Source organism: Monodelphis domestica, chromosome 3 (assembly GCF_027887165.1).
Source record: "Monodelphis domestica isolate mMonDom1 chromosome 3, mMonDom1.pri, whole genome shotgun sequence".
Classification (NCBI taxonomy): Eukaryota; Metazoa; Chordata; class Mammalia; order Didelphimorphia; family Didelphidae; genus Monodelphis; species Monodelphis domestica.
In genome coordinates, this window is record NC_077229.1 from 85,192,657 (window position 1) to 85,212,886 (window position 20,230).

The 20,230-nt window shown below is 36.5% G+C and overlaps 1 protein-coding gene across 1 annotated transcript in view; it reads right to left on the reverse strand.

The window, feature by feature from the left end:
• Positions 1–10,749, reverse strand: part of LOC107648915 (putative olfactory receptor 7A2) — a 121,262-nt gene extending 110,513 nt beyond the window's left edge. Inside the window, exon 1 of the mRNA XM_056822360.1 lies at positions 10,245–10,749. Within this exon, the coding sequence (XP_056678338.1) occupies positions 10,245–10,749 (505 nt within the window). The remainder of the gene's footprint in view (positions 1–10,244) is intronic.
• Between the last annotated feature and the right edge of the window lie 9,481 nt (positions 10,750–20,230).

The window sequence follows — 20,230 nt, forward strand, 5'->3', positions numbered from 1 at the left end:
TATGAATAGGACTAGAACACAAGTCACTAGACTCTTAGCCTGCTTATAGCACCACCCTTAAGTTAGGAGGTTCAACAGCAATACACATAAGAAAATATCTTTTTTCTTCACCTCCTAGGCACCTGGGTATTACTACTCATTCTTGATGTATCAAACTCAGTTTTATTTGCTTTTCCCAATCATGTATAGAGTCCATATCTGTGTCCTCATCATATATTTCTTCCTGATAATCTCCCTAGGAATTTTAGTCCCTCCTCTGAAAATTCTCTATCTTCTTGTCTACTTCCATATTATTGGAAATTGTTTCATCCTACCCATTAGCTATTAGGGTAGAAAGTCCTACCATTCTTTCCTCTATCCTCACCCATACTCCATGTCCCTGTAAACTGTGTCCTCAATGATAAGCTCAGCATACAAGGAACTTATAGCTTGCTATAAAAATTATATGATAAAATGATAAAAATTAAAATTTATCTTTCTGCAATGATTTAAGGTCACCAAAAATGATCTCATTTGGTTCTCACAAAAAACACCATTAAGTCACTACTGAATTTGTGATTCTCATTAGATGGCTCTGGAGCCAAGAATGAAAGTGATTGAACCAAGCTTTCATTTCTAGTTATGGACAGATGGAACCTAAAACTGACTCAAAGTATGGGGCTAATTCTATTCTCTTTTGCTTTTCCTCTAAACTTGACCCCAAGATGAACTCTAGGCTTTCAAGTACATACTAGAGATCGAGATTTTTTTGTTCTTTGGACTGTATTCAGCTATGACTTGAGCTATGCTGGTTTGGGGAGAATCTTCTTGAGTTTCTGAGCCACAATAAGTTCCTTCTCTTTCCCTTAACTCTACTTTTTCTTTCTCCCTTCCCAACACTTCTCCACTTTAATCACTTACTGAACATCACCAAGGGGACAGGTTTAGTTGACTGTAACTGTTGTAAGGGAGGACAAGGAAAGCAGAAACGGTGGGTTCCAGAAAAGATGGAGTGTTTTAGGTAATCAAATTAATGTCTCTGGTAGGCGCAAACAGACTCCCTCCAAGATAGCTGGTATATATGTTTCTGTGGAGGAACAAGACTATTTGCAATTTCTAGTGCCTCAGAGTCTCAGTCCCCCAAACTCTTCATCAGAAACATCACTTTCCAATCCCTGAACAACTGACTTCCCTTTGGGACAAGAAATTGGCAACTAACTTCCTAACAATAAGAGTTGTCCAAAATTATGCATAGGAAGTTATCAAATTCAAGATCTTGAACAGAAATGCACCTCAGAGGCTTTTCAATCCAATTGGGTTTATCTACTATATTCTTAGCAATGATTCCATCATCTCTTTAGATATTATATTCTTCAATTGCTTCAATTTCTGAATCAATAAAATGTTGATAACCCTTCATTATATGGATTTATGAACATTAAATACAATGTATATAAATAAAACTAATACCTTACATCTCTGTAGACAGATTTTACTTATTATTATTATTATTATTATTATTATTATTATTATTATTATAACAGTAATGTATAGATACTTGGCCCAAACATGAGACTTCAACTCCTAAATATCACTTTTTCTTTTTTTGACTTCTTAAGCCCTGATCTCAAAATTTTTCTCAGGAAAAGTTAAAAATAAGCTTAGTTATACACTATGTTTATAATTCCCCAAATGTGGACCAAATAAGTCCCAAGCTCCCTTAGAAACCCTCAAGATAACAAATTCCAATGAGATATAAAGCAAACTTTATTTTATCCTACAAAAATGTAGGAATTCCAAAGACCTCCAGGAGCCTATAAACAGACATGGAAAACATGTGAGATATTTGAACCACTCTTTCTTGGAAGTTGTAACCAGGTACAGAAAACACATTAAAACCCTCACAGTAGTCATAAGTTCTGATTGGAAGGCAAATGACATTGGAGATAACATTGGGGAGTGTTAGGGTTAAATAGTTATTAATTAGTTATATAGCATAAGTAGAAGCAGAGAGATAAATACCAGAGAAAGGATTTGTTCCTTGTCCCTGTAATGAATGGCTAGGGAAAAATCAGTGGTCACTTTAAGGAAGATTTACATTCTGGGAAGACTGTCAGAGAACTCTTGGCCACTCCCTTGAACTCACTAGCTTGAGAAGTGGTTGGTGACTTTTCTCTGGATGCTATCAGATAGTACTTTTGGTTAACTTAACTTTGAAACCTTATAAGAACATCTGTGAAGGTGAGAAGAGTCTTGTTTGTTGAGTTCTTCTCCTGAAGGGAGAAGCAGCTGCCAGTGGGGTGCTCTGTTTGACTCTCACTGGAACTGTGTGAGGTCTGACTCCCTGCTGGGAAGAGTCAGAGGTAGCCATTGAGTTCCAATGGTCAGATGTGTACAGTTAGAGAAGGCAACGTGTGACTTTTGACATATATTTTAAGGAGGTTAAGAATATTTGAAATTTATATATCAGAATAAGGTTAGATATTGAGTTTTAGGTAGACAATTGAGAATAGGTTTAAGGAGGTTCACCTTTGGAGAACAAGAAGCAAATACATTAAGATTAGTGTGGGGGGGGTTATATTTAGAAATCTTAAAATTAGGATAAGAGTTTTCCTGCTTTATCGCTACCTCCTTTATCCCATCCCTGCCTTTCCTGATAATTAATAATAAATAAGGGTTGGATTAAGGTATGTCCAGCAAATTCATTCACCATCTACAACCAGGTGACTCTAACAGCCCAAGCCTATCTATTCCAATTGATAAGGATAAATCAGCTATCTATATCAATAATGAATAACAAGAACGATATTACCAATAAGAGGAGCAACTTTCTCACATTCCACTGGCTGTTCTTTCTGTGCTTTTATATCAGATTCAAACAGTCCTACATAGTTCTCTATTTTTTGGACACACTCAAGAAGGGAGGTATATTTTAGGGGTTACTAAACTAGTAATATCCTTCACATTGTTCCTGTATATTTTGAATAGCTCACTGCAATGGAGAGGGAAATGGTGGCAAGATGCAAAGTTCTTCATGCTCCTTTCACCATGTGACATTAATTCTATAGTAATGGGGTCATTTGGGCTATTTTTAAATCTCCAAAGTTAGATGTTTTTCAGCAATTATGTAGGTAATCCTTTTTTGACTTGAACTTAGGCTCTCACAAACACAGTCTTATCCTTGAGCTAACTGACTAAGAACTCAAAATTCCTTTTCCTCTGCCCCAGAGACTATTATTCACAGTTACTGTCTATGAATTATCCTTTCTGACAATGCAGACAATTATATACCTGCTTCTACAACATGCTTCTTTAGGAACTTTATCAATACACTGGTTACTTCAAAATCTTGGACTGGGGTAGGCTCATCACAAGATACCTAGTTTTTGCTTTGTACTCAGAAATCTGTGGATGAGGGCATACAATTACTATGGCTTCAAGGCAGGTGTTTCTAGTTGCCAAGGGGCTGGGTTAATCTGTACTTGGGCTCAAATTTTATTCATCTAAGAAGAGAACTGACCTAAGGTTTAGTGGTCCATCTTTTGAAGAAGAGAAAGACAAAATAGGTAAAAGGGAAAAGGGGCTAATAATGTAGTTAGATGTTGTTGTTCAGTCATTTCAGTCATGACTGACTCTTCATGACCCCATTTGGGTTATTGTTGGCAAAGATACTGCAGTGGTTTGCCATTTCCCTCTCCAGTTTATTTGATGAGGAGGAATCAAAGCAAACACAATTAAGTGACTTGTCTAAGGTCAACCAGATAGTAATTTAAGTATCTTAAGCCAGACATTGTAAAAACAATAATTAAACTGTAAAACTAATTAAGCAATTAATTGACTATGGGTTTAAACTGATTTTAGCTATGCTTACAAAGTATCTTCAGTTAATATAAGGGAAGTGAAGCTCATAAGTGAACTTCTCTCTTCAGAGCCAGGTGCAAGGATGCTAAAGAGACTCTTGTTATAAAAATAAAACATTTATTGAAAATATAAGGATAAAAAGGATTTCTAACTCTACGGGATTCTAACTCCACCCAAATAAAACTCTCTGGTTTCGCAAGGAATTGCTTCTCCTGTTTCCATAGGTTACACAGATCCTCCCTGATCTGACTAACCCAAATTTTTACTCTACTAAATAAACTAAGACCATTATCCTTATAATTCTTAACTTTGTCTCCAAGTTATAAAAATAACAACGGCTAGTTGGCTGAACCTCAGCAAGAACAAAGTTGGACTCTAAGCCTTAACAGTCTCAAAATCCAAACCAAAGACCAGGTCTTTCTTTGGTCTTCTCAGATATAAACAATCTATGAAAACAGCAATAGTCACTAGTGTTTCCTAAGTTGGAGAAGGAAAACACTTAGCTCCTTCAGATCTTTTCCTCTTTTCCTTCTACCTCAGATAGTAAGGAGAGAGAGAAAAGATGTTACCTCCTCCAAGTGCTCAGAGTCTAACTCTGCCAACTGCCAGAGACCAACCCCCACACATGGAGAACAACTGTCACAGAAAAACCATTAGCCTTGAAACTGACACTGTCTCAGCTCTGTTTGAAACTCCAGTTCTTTCTCAAGCCAGATTCTCTACTTCTTATCTCTAAACTAAAATAACAAGACGTAATTTCTAATATCATCCTCATAACACGAACACAGAAAGATGAGTTTTCTTGACTTTATCCTTGGTACTCTATCCACTACAGTACCAGATGCCCAGTATGGGGAACCAAGAGGCTAAATACTCCCCAAACACTTCCCTCCTCTGCTCTTGACATTCTTGACAGAGTCAGAAAAGGGGCACAGATTCAGAGGAAAAAAACATAACCCTGAGAAAGAGATCCTGAGGTAAGAGAATTCCCCCACCCCCTTACTCCAAATGTCTGGCTAAAAGAAAAACAATTTTAATTCCCACACTTGCTTGCTTGATGCTCTCATACTAAGAAATTGTATGCAGGTTGCTTCTAGCTCTGCCAGAAGAAACGCATATTGGAATAAATCAGGGCTGCTAAAACATGGCAATGTGAGTGTCTCTCTGTTCAAAACTTAGTTGTATTCTGCCACCATCTTTCATTGAGACTCCTCATGTGACACTCAGTCCCCAATAGCCCAGGATATGCTATTAACTTGCCTTTAAAAGTCAATTCAAAGAAGTAGATCACATGACAACAGTTCCCTTTTACATTAGTCTGCCCTTTTGCCTATTCTTCTCAGTTCTTTTTATTCAAATATGGTCATGATTTTCAAGTAGCCCAATAATTACCAGCCAAAGATCCAAGCACAAGATTGGAGCCTGAGACCCCAGCCAAAGAAGTTCAGGACTTTTTATGGTCCTTTCTTGTACCTTCCCTTCTTCACAGGGGCCAATCACAGCTTCCAAATTGCCTAGCACTGTCCAGGTGGGCAATATCTGTGGGATCCACATCTCATCCTCTGAAGGTGTCAACTCTTATCAAAGGATTCACAAGTTTCTGATTGATTGGGTTAAAAGGGAGGATCTGTCAAATAAGTTACTTATGAATTCTCTTACTTGATAACAAAGTGTTAAGTAGGGGTTTCTTAGATGAGGTTTCTTAGATTGATTAACTCAAAATAGACCAAGAGAATAAAGAATTCCCTTTCACAATTGCAATTTCAATTCAGAATTGCTTCCTTGGTTGGTTAAACCTAGGCACAACTTCACCACAAGGATATTATTGAGCCTGTTTCTCATATTCTCCATTGACTATGTCTTTTATCATCTTAATCAATGTGTTGAATGTGAGGTTAAACTTCAGAGTTATTTTGGTTTCTGCTTTTTTATAGTCACTGATTTCCAGGAATTTTTCTGTGTCTACAAATATATGTAAATTTTTTCAGAAGTTCTTGTTTTATACATTTGAATGAATTTCCTATATAATAAATTAAAACTGTCAAATGCATTTGCTCTAAGGATTTCTCCCCAAATGAGTTTTCATTCTTATCTTGGTTGCATTGATTTTAATTAGGCAAAGTCTTCTCAAATTTTCATAATCAAAATAATTTCTTTTATTTTCTTGTGATGTTCTATATTTTTTTATTGGTTGAAAATTCTCTATGCAGTCCTAGCTTTGAATGCGATTGTCTTCTAATTTCTTCTCCTGTTGTTTTCTATTTATTTCAATGGTATGACCTTCAATATTAACGTTGAATATATATCTTAAGTCTAATGTTGTAATATGGTGGAATAATAATGTTTCAGGCCTAATTTCAATTGAACTGCTGTCTAGCTTTTTTCTACAAAAGCTCTTGTAAAATAGAATTCTTCTTCAATTATAGTATGTTCTTATTTATTAAACATTGTGTTGTTTAATTTGATTATTTCAGGTCCCACCTTATCTACTTGATAGAACTATTCTTTAATATTTTTCTACAAAAAATACCAAATAATTTTCATGGTAATTATTTAATGTTTTAAATTGGTATTTGAAAATTTCATTACTTCTATTTTATTCAATTTTTTTCCTTTGAGATTGCAATCCTTTTATTGATTCAAAACAATTTTATCATTTAAATACTTCTGTGAAGTGGGCAAATATGTGGTGCAATGGATAGAGTGACAAGTTTTGAATCAGAAAGTTGTATCTTTCCAAGGACAGATTTGGTTTTAGACACTTACCAGTTGTGTGACTTTGGGCAAGTTGCTTAACCATATTTATTTTAGTTTCCTAATGTGTAAAATAAGTTAGAGAAGGAAATTGTAAACCACTCCAGTATCTTTGCCAAGACAATCCTAAATAGAGTGTATAATTGAAAATCTGTTACCCTAAAAAAGAACTACATTTCCTAGGAGCCCAATGACTCCCTGTCATTACGTACCTGTAGATAGGGAATATTAGGTGGGGACATGAAAGGTCCCAGCTTTTTACTTCCAGTCCTGAGCTTGGTGGTGGTAAGACGGTGTTTTAACTGGCTGATCAGGCATGGGTTAGGGTTAGGGTTAGGGTTTTTATTTTGTGCCCTCTTTATTCCTTGATTTCTAATGATATTTCATAAACCTCCTAAACTATAATATTTTATTATTAGAGATTAATTTTTTTTATTTTTATAGATGGTGACCAAAAGGGATGAGAAACTCTCTTCTTTTTTTCTTAAGATAGCCTAGATAATTTATTTTAAGTCACATTTCTCCTGCCAAGGCTTTTTGCCCACTCCACCCACCCTTGCAAACTACAACTCTCTTTGGAGCTACTGCACTTTTCTTTTTCTACTTTTCACCTGGTTGCTTGCTCTCCCTACTAGCTGGGCTATTTTTAGCAGGGGAACTCTTGGTGAAGAAGAGATAAACTGATTCTCTAGCCCAACTGCTTCAGTCCTTTGTTCCTCCTTCCTCCTTTGTTCTTCATTCCTCCATACTGACTCTGGCATTGCTGATACTGCTACCTCCTGACTTTCTCGACCCAGATTGCTCACCTAGCCCCTGGTCCCAGCCCTTCAGAAATCCTCCTCCTACTATCCCCTTCTGCTCCAAAAATCTGCTCCTAAATCATATTTTCATCTGCATTCTGTTCCAACAGTTCTTTCTCTGGAGGTAGATAGCATTCTTCTTCATAAATCCTTCAGAACTGTCCTGGATCATTACATTAGTAGCAATGCCTGTCTCATTTGATCATTCCACAAAATTGCAGTTATTGTGTATAATGTTCTCCTGGTTCTGCTTATTTCACTCTACAGCCATTCACATAGGTCTTTCCAGCTCTTTCTAAAATCATTCTATTCACCATTCCTTATAGCACAGTAGTTTTCCATCACCATCATATACCACATTCTGTTCATCCATTTCTCACTTGATGGATATCCCTTTAGTTTCCAATTCTTTGCCACCACAAAAAGAGTATCTATCAATATTTTTATACAAACAGGTCCTTTCTCATTTGTTTTCTCTTTGGGATATGGACTTAGTAGTGACATTACCAGATCAAAACGTACACATTCTTTCATAACTCTTTGGGGATAATTCCAAATTGCCCTCTAGAATGGTTGGTTCACTGCACAACTCCACCAGCAAGGCATTAGTGGCCCAATTTTGCTCCATTCCCTCCAACATTTATCAGTTCCCTTTATTGTCATATTGGTCAGTCTAATAGGTGTGAAGTAGTGCCTCAGAGTTGTTTTAATGTGCATTTTTCTAATCAAGAGAGATTTAGAAAACATTTTTTTTCATATTATTATTGATAACTTTGATTTCTTCACCTAAAAACTGACTATACATATCCTTTGATCATTTATCAATTTGGGAATAATTTGGGTTCTTATAAATTTGACTTAGTTCTTTATATATTTGAGAAATGATACCTTTATCAGAGAAATTTGATATAAGAATTTTCCCCAATTTGTTGTTTTCTGTCTAATCTTAGTTGCATTGGTTTTGTTTGTACAAAACCCTTTTAATTTAATATAATCAAAATTATTTATTTTATATCTTGTAATGTTCTCTATCTCTTCTTTGGTTATAAAGTCTTCCCTTCTCCATATATATGAAACGAAAACTATTCTATGTTCCCCTAATTTACTTATAATATCACTCTTTCTGTTTAAATCATATACCCATTTTTCAATTAAGTTCAAGCAAAGTTCAAAGAAATTCAATAAAAGACCTTATCTTTGTATAGGGCAGTGATGGTGAGCCTTTTAGAGGGGTGGGTGATGTCCTCAGGCATGCATGGAGAGGAAGAGGGGGGAAGTCCGGCCCCACATCCCTCTGGCTTTCTAGTGATGAACTCTGAAGAACTCTGTGCTGAGGAGATGGTGTGCATGCCCACAAGAGAGAACTCTGAGTGCCCTCTCTGGCATATGTGTCATAGATTCATCACCATGGACATAGGGTGTGAGACATTGATCTAAACCTAATTTTTACCATACCATTTTCCAATTTCCCCAGCAGTTTTTGTCAAATACTGAGTTCTTGTCCCAAAAGTTGGGGACTTTGAGCTTATCAAACACTTGCTTGCTGAGGTTATTTACCCCTAGTCTATTCCATTGATCCACCCTTTTGTCTCTTAGCTAGTACCATATTGTTTTGATGACTACTGCTTTATAGTACAATTTAAGATCTGGTACTGCTAAGTCACCTTGCTCCACATTTTTTTCATTAGTTCCCTTGATATTCTAGATCTTTTGTTCTTCCAGATGAATTTTATTATTTTTTTCTAGTTCAATAAAACAGCTTTTTGATAGTTTAATAGGGATGGCACTGAGTAATTACGCAAATAAATTTAGATAGGATTGTCATTTTTATTATATTAGATAGGCCTACCCAAAATCAATTAATTTTTTTCCAATTGTATAGATGTAACTTTATTTGTGTGAAAAGTGTTTTGTAATTCTGTTCATATAATTCCCTTTTTTGTCTTGGCAAATAGAATCAAAACTATTTTATATTGTCTAGTACAGAGCATTTTAATTTCCATCATTTTACTTGATATGAAGAAAAATAAATATGCCAGGTATTCAGAGCATATTTTTCAATTCCTCTTTTGGAAATGAAAATATTAAGGCTCAAAAACATAAAGTGACATGGCCAATGCATACAGCTTATAAGTGGTAGAGAGAGGAGTAAAAACCCTGGGCCTGTCACTCTATATCCTGCAATTTATGAGCTGGAAGATGTTCTAAGGAAGTCATAGATGTTATTACAAAAGTCAATGTTGGGGAAAATCCAGGAACAGAGGCCATGAAGAATAAGATCATGTTCACTTACAGTAAATAGGTCTAGAGAGAGACTCGAGGGTAGGAAACTTGTGATTTGTGAGGCATTTAGTGTTTTTGCTTTCCAATGTTTTTTCCACAAATACCTCAACCACCTTCCCAGGACTAGGTTCTATCACTGAGTGGAGAATATTCTGCTAATGAGTCTCCACAGGGCACCTTTTATATCTTTGTTCCTAAGACAATAGATGAAGGGGTTCAACATGGGGGTGACCACAGCATACATTGCTGAGGCAACTGTACTCTTCCAGGAAGACTGGGTCACAGAGGAGCTCAAATACACTCCCAGCCCTGTGCCATAGAATAAGGAAACAACAGAGAGATGAGATCCACAGGTAGAAAAGGCTTTGTACTTACCCCCAGCAGATGGGACTTTCAAAATGGAAGAAAAGATCTGACTGTATGAGAAGAGAATCCCTGTGAGGGGGAGAATACCAAGCAGACCAGCTAAAATATATATCAAGACATAATTGATAAGGGTGTCAGAACATGAGAGTTTTAGAACTTGATCAAGATCACAAAAGAAGTGCTGAATTTCATGGCCTGTACAGAAGGAGAGCCTTGTCACCATCAGACTGTGAAGAAGGGCATCGAGAAGACTTAGTATCCAGGAGAGCAGCACCAGCAGGCAACACAGCTCAGGACTCATAATGGATGTATAACGCAGAGGGTGACAGATAGCCACAAAACGGTCATAGGCCATTGCAGTGAGAAGGAAATTGTCCAAACCAGCAAAAACGATAAATAGATACATCTGGGCAAGACAGCCAGCATAGGAGATGGCCTTGTTTTGTGTCAAGATACTCACTAACATCTTGGGTACCGTGGTAGATACCACACAGAGATCTACAAAGGACAGGTTAGAAAGGAAAAAGTACATGGGGGTGTGGAGGTGAGAATCAGAGCCAACAGCCAACATTATGAGTATGTTTCCAAATACAGTGACCAAGTACATGCCCAAGAACAGCCCAAAGATGGCCCTTTGTTGCTCTGGTGTCTCAGAAAATCCCAGGAGGATAAATTCAATGAATTTTGTTTGGTTTTCTGGTGCCATGGGGCTGGTTTTTCCACTGGAAAAGAAAAGTGAAAACATGATGTGAAAATACAACTATTCTTTCATAATAAATGAAAGAATACCAGGCTATGATTTAGAATTTCTAGGTTCAGTTTTTATCACTATTATTTATTACATTTGTGATCTTGGACAAGTCACTATTTCCTCATTCAACTTCAATACAAGAGGGAGGACTTAGACCTAATGAAATCCAAGATTCCTTCCAATTCAGACCTTCTTTAAAGTAGCACCAAATCCATTTGGAAATCAACAAGTTATGAAGATCTTCTCCTTTTTGCTTTAAGCATCAATGACCTTTGAAGATCAGGATAAAGAAATACTATGAGAAAGGAAAGTCCACTCTTGCAGTCTACAGGAAAGAAAGGACAGTGTTCTAGTTTAACAGAAGAGTTTTCACAGTCCATTCTTCAGTGAGACCCATCAAATCACATGGAGATTTAAGGATCCTCATAGAATACAGTACAAAACACACTTTACACTATATGGCAAGTGGAAATCTATACTTTCCTTGAAGACCTCCATTGAAGGAAGACCCCTCTTCCTGAAGGAGTTCATCCCACTCTGGTATCACTTCTCATTTTCCTTTATTTTGAGCCAAAATATAATGTTTTTCAATTCAATCCAATGTTCTCATTCTACCCTCTGATTTTTGCAGAACAAATCCCATTTCTATCCCAAATGATACCCATTTAAATGTGTGAAGACAGATATCCTATCCTCCATATATTTCCTCTTCTTTAGGTCAAGAAAATCTAGTTACTTCAGTTGATCTTCATAGACCCTTCACCATCCCCATTCCTCTCTCTTGAATCTTCTTCAGGCTTTCCATGTATTTTCTAAATTTTGCTACTCAGAAGTAAGCAGAAAATTTCAGTTTGGACTGACTATGGTCAAGGATAATGAGAAGATCACCTCCTTCTTACTCAAAGCTATGAGTTTGCAAGCTAAGTTTTCCTTTATGGTTATTTAGCCACCATATCACTGCCAACTCACACTGAGTTTACAGTCTATGGGAAACAACAGATTATTTTCAAATGAATTATGCTCTTGTTTTTGTGTGTAGTTGTGCAGAGATTGTGTTTCCCCCTTTCTTATAAGCTATAGATACACATAGTCAATAGTGGATCAACCTTCCAGGATTTGGTGAGCCTGTATTGCGAAGGCTCCTCTGAGATAGCTTAGGGCTATGTATTTTATATTATTTATTTTATTTTTCCTTAAAACTCTTACCTACAGTCTTAGAATCAATACTGTATATTGGTTCTAAGGCAGAAGAATGTTAAGGACTAGGTAATGGGAGTTAAGTGACTTGCTCAAGGTCACAGAGCTAATAATTGTCCAAGAGCATATCTTAACCCAGGACCTCTCATCTCCAGGCCTGGCTTTCAATCCACTGAGCCACCTACATGTTGTGCTATATATTTTAAAGACACCTACCTGAAATTTTGCTCCATCAGAAAAGATAGTTTTTTGGGAGCTTGTAGAATATCTTTCAGGTCTGACATTTGTTCTATATCCCCTTGAAACTTAGATATTCTAAATTCTCAAGCCCACACTGTGCTTTAAGTTCCTTTCCTTTGATTCATTTGGTTTTGAAAGAAAAAGAAAAACTCAATGGAACATATAACTGATTTTAACAGTATTGTGTATGGATGATAGATTCAGGTTTAAATGGGATTAGTCTAGGAAGGTGTTGCTAGAGAAAATGGAGTAAGATCTTCCCCTAAAACTTTAGGGAAGAGTTAACTTCAAAAAACAACATGGTCAACTGTTATGAATTAAATTTGGAATTATATTAACTCAAAAAATCAGGAACACCCTGAGTTAAAAGAGACAAAATTTCTAGAAGACAAATTCCATTAAAAATTCCAGAAGCATTGAATCTCAGAATTGGAATGGAGCCAAGAAGTCTTCTAGTCCAACATGTATCCGAATGAGAATTCTCCCTACATGACCCAATGTAAATATCATATGAACATAAACAGCAAATACTGAGTACTTTCTACATTTTAAGCAGTTTGCACATATTTATTAAACATTTACTGTATGTGACACAATGTGCTAAGTACTAGGGATATAGATAAGAAATAAAGACAATAGAAATAGAGACAATACATAATGGATAGAGACAATAAAGAAACAGAGACAAGAAGGGGGTATGTACAGTGACTTGGTGACAGTCTGAAGATTGAGAAGCCCAGATGGGAGGAGAATGAAGGATGACAAGTCTGAGTCCTTCCCCAAATTGGGGGATTCCCTATAGGAAATCACTAGTGGAAAAAGGAAGATTAAATGGGGGGAGATATTCCAAAATGAGATGGTCCCAGGCAATGAGATTTGTGTTTGAAATCCAGAATCAGAAATAGGCAAATATTTCACATCCCAAAAGAGAGAATACCTAGATAGATCAAGGAAAGGAGATTTTCCTCATTTGAGAGGTGGTGCTGGTGGTTATGATAGTGGTGGTAGCAGGACTAAACCCTGATGCAATTGATGGCCAGTAAGGGAGAAGGCTCACCCAAATGGATTGCCATGTCTAGGCCAAATGAGGTCTGTGCTGATTCATATTTAGCTACTTTCCACTAATATTCTTAAGTCTTTTTCACATGCAGAGTTTAAATTCTCATCTTACTCTGCTAACCCACATTCAAACCAGCAAGTTGGGTCCCTGTAGAACAATTACTATCCCCACCTCAACTTTCATGACATAATCAAGAGGTATTTAGGGATGGTTCTTTAACATTTATAAACTTATATGCTTAAATTGTTATAAACCTCTACCAATGTGCTTCCTCTATTAATTTTGAGATATGAATTAGAATTTCAGTTGGCTTCTTGAAAGGATTGTTTACTAGTGTTTTATATTATGAGCAATTGCTATAAAATAGCCCACCCATCAAAAGAAGAAATGGAGTGATATACTCTTTCACAAGTATAGACAATCCATGGGTATATGATTGGGGATATAGACTCTAAACAATCACCCTAATGCAAATATCAATAATATGGAAATGGGTCTTGATCAATGATGCATATAAAACCCACTGAAATTGAGTGCTGCCTATGGGAGGGGAAGGGAGAAGGGGAGAGAAAAAACATGAATCATGTAACCATGGAAATTTTTTCTTAATTAATCAAGTAAATAAAATTAAAAAACAAGTGTAGATCATCTAGGGAAAGTGGGATGAATTTGAGAGTGCACCTCTCACACAGGTCACAAAGGTTGTATAAATCTTTTTTGTAAAAGACCTTTCTTCCCTTCATGGTACCCCCATGAAAATCCTTTGTTTTTGGTCAAATTCTATAAATAATTAGAAAGTTTTTCTTTCTATCAAGTTTAAATTTTATTTTACTTGCAATTAATTTACTTGCAAAAAAAATACATTGCTCTGAGTTTTGTTGTCTCAGGTCAAACAAAACACATTTTATTTTTCTCATTACAGCCCTTCAAATACTTGAAAGCATTTGTCTCCCCCACCACAACATATATCCAATCTTACCTGTTCCTTAATACCCTGTTAGCTAGCTTCTGTCTCTCTCCCCCCATCATAATTATTCCCACATCCATGGAGGCAGTTACTTTTGACAGGTTGATTTTTATGTGGATGTTATATGCATCCTCAGCAAAAGTCAGACGAGAGGGATGGGGATAGGAAACAAAAGGGAATGGAAAGACAGAAGAGTGGGAGAGAGGAATATAAGAGAATCAGAAATAACAATCAGAAATTCAGGTTGTCAGGTCTAATGCCCATCAGAAGTAGAAAGAGAAAGGAAAAAGGAGCAATGAGGACAAGGTGGATAGGAGATGATAAAATCAATATATATTAAAATGTAGGCAATTTATAGAGGATACTATGAAGCAATTTGGGAGTCAAAGAGGTAACTGCACCTACTGAATTTAAGAAAATAAGAGGAATGAGTAAATGAATTGCACTTATGGCATGCATATCATATAATACTGTCTGTAAAAGGTAAAACTATCTAAAGTAAGTTAGTGGTACAAGTAGAATTAGAACCCAGGTCATTGGACTCAGTCTGCTTATTGCACCACTCTTATGCCATGATGTTCAACAATAAAATAGATAACAAGGGAAATTTTATTTCCCTCATCTCCACAAGCTCAGAAAAATTCCTGCTCATTCACATGCATCAGTCTCCGTTCTATTTGCTTTTCCCAATCATATGTAGAGTCTTTGCCTGTGTCTTCATCATTTGCTTCTTCCTGACAACCTCCATAGGAATTCCAGTCTCCCCTCTGAAATCTATCTCTCTTCTTGTCTACCTTTAGATCTTGGGAAATGCTTTCAGCCTACCTATCAGTTGCTATTAGGGTAGTAAGCCATTCCATCTTCTCCTCAGCCCTCACTCTCACTTTCTGACCCTGTGACTTGTGTCCTGACTGATAAATTCATTGTATAATTCCATTCAGAGGTCTATAAAGTCAGAAAATAAAGGAATCTTTTAAGGTCTGTATGAAGAGGGACTTGCCATAGTCCAGTATCCTGTGTCTGAGAGAAGGGACATAACTGCTCCTTTCCTGGTCTTTATTGGGCTTTCTATTGGAATATCCAAGACTTAGCTCTGGCTAAATATATTTTCTGGTGTTCGGATTGGGCATGGCTGACATAGATTGAGTCACAATGAACTCAAATCTCTGCCATTATGAGAAAAATTAAAATTTGTTTTTCTGAAATGATTTAAATTCAAAACTACATTCCACAGATATGACCTATTTAACTTCCACAAAAAAAAAAAACCCTATAAAGTCAATACTGAATTTTTTATCTCCCTTTCATGACTCGGGACCCAAAAGGGAAAATGATTGGATTAACATCCTATTTCTAGTTAATGGCAAGAATAGAATCTGAACTTAACACCAATTATAGGGCTTATTCAATTCTTCTTTGCTTTTCTTCCAAACTTGGCACCATGGTTAACTCTGGACTTTCAAGCAGACTCTGGAGTGGGTCATATTCTCTTGCTCTAATGATTGGACTAGGCTAGGTTTTGAACTGTGCTAGGTTTGGGAGAATCTCCTGGAGTTTCTGAGCAACAACAAACCACTACTTCTCTTGTTTCTCACTTTGTTTTCCTCTTCTTAAACTTTCCCACCTTCAATCACTTACTGAACATCACCAAGGGGACAGACTTGGTTAACTGTGTCTTTGGAATGGAGCTCAAGGAAGACAGAAACTCTGGGTCTCAGAAAAAGTGGAGCTTTTCAGGCGGTTAGATTTATGTCTTCAGGAAGCACAAACAGACTCTCTCCTGGCTTGCAATGACTGGTCTCTAGTCCTGCAAAGGCACAGGGAGAATTTCTAATGCCTAAGAGACTCAATCCCCCAAACTCATCATTAGAAAAATCATATAATTATATTTCCAAACACTGAGCAGTTGAACTCCCTAAGGGGAATATTCCCAATAATGAAAACTGTCCAACATTGCATGGGAAGTTACTGAACTCTGGATCTTGAGCAGAAAGGCACCTCTGAGTCTCTTAAATCCAATCTGAATCACCTGTCATGATCCCAACAAGGAATCCAGTCTCCTAGGACATTCAACAGCTGTAGTATTTTAATCAGAAAGACATTTTTGCATGTGATGAGCCAAAATCTGCCTCTTTATGGAAATTCCTCATTGTTCCTTATTCTGTCTTCTGAGGCCAAGCAGAATAAGTTTAATCACTCTGCCACATCAGATAATTTGAAAGCAGCTGTCATGTTCAAATAAAATTTTCTCTTCTCCAGGACCAACATATCCAGTTCCTTTTAATTGGTCCTTATATAGATTACTTTGCCTGCCCCAGATTATACTTAAGAAATTAATATTTTGGAACCTAAGTGTAAGACTTATATTACTTATATTAAATTTCATCTACTTAGATTAGTTTAAATATTAGACTTAATCAGTGTCTTTTTTTAAAATGCATAAATATTTCATTAAAAGTTTATAATTGAACATCAATAAAACTAACCAAACTTTTTGGCAACTCTATTTAAATCAATTCATTTCACTTCTTAAAGTGTCAGAAAAATTTTTAATTATCCCAAGTCCTTATTGGGAGGGATATAGTGGATTAAGTGTTAGGTTTTATTTAGGAAGCTTTTAAGAGTTTGAATATAATCATGGATACTTACTAGCTATATATCTGCACTAGTCACTTCCATCTTTCAAAGTATCAGTTTCTAAATCTAAAAATGTTGATAATAATCTTAGATTATATGTTTTTGTGAGCCTCAATTTGAATAATATGTGCAAAGGAAATTACCAATTTACATCTCTATATCTTGTTATTGTTTCTTATTGGCATTATTACTATTCTTATATGATGTAGTTCAGAGTTCCAAATTCACCTAAATGATAGGTACGTGGCCCAGTCTTAAATGCTGAACTCCCAAATATGACTTTCTCTTTGACTTGTTATAACCTAGCCTCAGAATTTATTCTCAAGGAAAAAAGTTTTTAAAAATCTTAGTTATCATTCATATCTAGAATTCCTTAAATATCTGCCAAGTGAGTTCTCAGTTTGCATACAAATGCTCAAGATAACAAACTTCAGTGATACGTGGAGAAAACTTCATTTCATCCCAACAGAAAAGGTAAGAGATCCAAGTACTTACAGTAGTCTGTAAATAACTGGTCTGCTCTTTCCCATGGAATCCTACAAGTCCCTATGTTTTAGATACCCTCAGGAAGGAAAACATATTTTGGCAGTTACCAATAAAGCCATACTCTTGTTGTTGTTCCTGGATTGTCTGAATAGTTCAATGTGATGGAGAAGGTGGTGGTGGCAAGATTCCAAGCTCTTAATCTTTCTCTCTGCATGAGAAACTTTAGTCCTTCAACTATAGGAGTCATTTGGGCTTTCTTCTGTCTCCAAAATGGAATGCCATTAAAGAATTAGGTAGTCAATTCTCTTTCCTCCTTTAAATTTGAGAACTCTCAAACTCAAGCTCATCCTCAGGTTATTCCTGGCCTGCGTTGGCTAAGAAGTGAGATTCTGGGGTCACATTGCCCAGCAATTCAAACTCCTTTTCCCTACATTATGTAGAGAAGAGAGAAGTTATAAGAGAATTTACAAGGCATGCAGCAAGACAAGAAGCTGTCAGTCAAAAGGAGGATTCCATTTGGGATGCTACCGGGAAAAGCAGTTGGAGCCAAGCCAATGGCTGGACTAGGCTGAGAGGCTTTTGGCTTGAGGCTTTTGGGCTTTTGGCTGATGGTGGAGACTGAGACTGAAAGGCTTTTGCTGGCTGGCTGAGGTGAAGGAGAAGAACCTATTTGGATCTTTGGGACTTGAGTTAATCAAGTTAAGCTGATTGGCAGAAGAAGAAAAGACAGTGATCCTTATATCAATGTCTCTGACTGACTCTGTTTCCACACTTGTGACAGAAATGCCATTTCCCTCAATATCCTCCAAACCAACCCTCATTGTAGATAATAGGGAAATTCTGTTCCTCTTACCTTATCCTCTACCCTTGTCCTGTCTCCCCCAAATAAACTCTTACTTGAGAAAAGAAAAGTGTGATTTGAGGGAGACTGAAAAAGGGGGGGAGGGGAAGCTGAAAGGCTTCTGAAGAGGGGGGGAAAGGGAGGAGGGTAGACAAAACTTGATCCATTAGTTATTTAGTATACATCAAATATACACCCTCAGAATTATCATCTATTACAGATTGGCACCCCTAAACAGACTGAACGTACAATCTCTCAGAAAAGAAAAATATGTGTAAGCAAATTCTCTGTGGAACTGTGGTACTGGCAGCCATTTTACTGGATTTTGGGTCTACAATATATTTTATAACAGAACAACCAACATGATTTTTGATTCTCTGGATTATATTGGCAACACAACAATGTTTATACTGCAGTTGCCTTTTCAGACTGAAACTATACTCTGGCAGGTTTTGACTCAAGTCTATATCATTACTATGGCAGCTTTACAGACTCTGACCTATTTGAAGAATATATTTAGATTTGTTATCCCCAAAAAGGCAGAACAGATATTGGTGGTAGATAATAACCTGGAAAACATTATTAAGAACTTATTTGAAGAATTGATCAAGGAAAAGGGACTAGACCAGTTTAAGGAGAAGAACAATGGTCAGACAGATAGTGCACCTAAAGAAAAAAGAAAAGCAAAGAAATCTAAGGTTAATGCAAAGGGAAATGAAAGTGACAAGGACACTAAGTATGATAGTGAGCCTGAAAAAATTGTCCACTAAAGGAGGTCACCAAGCTTTCAAGTACAACTGGTGTGTTATAATCTAAAGTGCACAGTTTACATCACAGAAATTTGAATCCCTATAAAAAACGTTTTCCAAATTTCATCTAGGAACCTTTTTAAGATGCAGAAAGAACTGAAACATGCTTTTAGGATCTTTGATCCAGACTTTGAAGATGCAGAATTTCTCCTATATGAACTGTTTAGCCCCCATGAGCAAAGGCAATTCCTTGAAAAGACCAGGACAGATAACAACGTAACTAGTTGGCCCACTGAGGAGCAAAGGGAAGACCTAGATTTTGCCAATCCAACCAGCATGACATACTTAAGGAAATGTAGGGAAGACTTGCTCCAAGTGATAAAGCTCTGTTGCTCAAAGCATAGGCAAGATTTGATAAACTCATGAAAAACAAGGGGAACATCCAGCCACATTCACTGATCTTCTCTCAGAAATGGCAGAATCATTTATGGGTCTAGAGGCTAATAGTGAAGAGTCACGTGTAAAGACAGTTTTTGAGGGGTTACACACCTCACTTGAAGAATTTTTTAAACACTTATTTCCCTAATTATGATATTGTCAGTCTGATAGAACTATGTGAACGCACCAGTTACCTCCATGATAATCATTCAGAACAGCCTAAATAAATACAATACTTAAAAGATAAATTAGAGATAACAGAGAAAAATCTAAGAGAAAAAGAGATAGAGGAAATCAAGAAACAAAGCATTGTTAGGACTTACAAGAAACCTAATTATAAACCAATACCAGTGCAGAGAGAAACTAGGCAATGCTTTTTCTGCCACAAGAGAGGACACTTGATAAAAGACTGTTTTTTTAAGAAGACATATGAATTTAATGACAACAAAAACTCACAATCTAGATACAACAAGCAAAATTCCACTTGCTGTTCTCATTGTAAGCTAAAATCTACAAAGCAAGCATCTGATTTAGAAGAGATGCAACAGGCCATTAAATCTGGAGCCAAACCTAAGTATTCAGACATGGTTAGGAAAGAATGATGAAGCCAGGCCATAGTGTATGTAGCTTAGTACATGGAGAGAGAAGTTTCTGTGTAAAAGAAGCTGCTGTTAAAATTAGGAAAAAGAAGAGAAACAATGAGAAAATTGTGCTAGAAAGTGAATCTGTGAGTGATAGCACATGGAATAAATTAAGAGAAAGGCAGAGAATAGTAGAACAGCTAGATGCAGAAGTAAAAGAAATCATGTTTCAAATAGCAA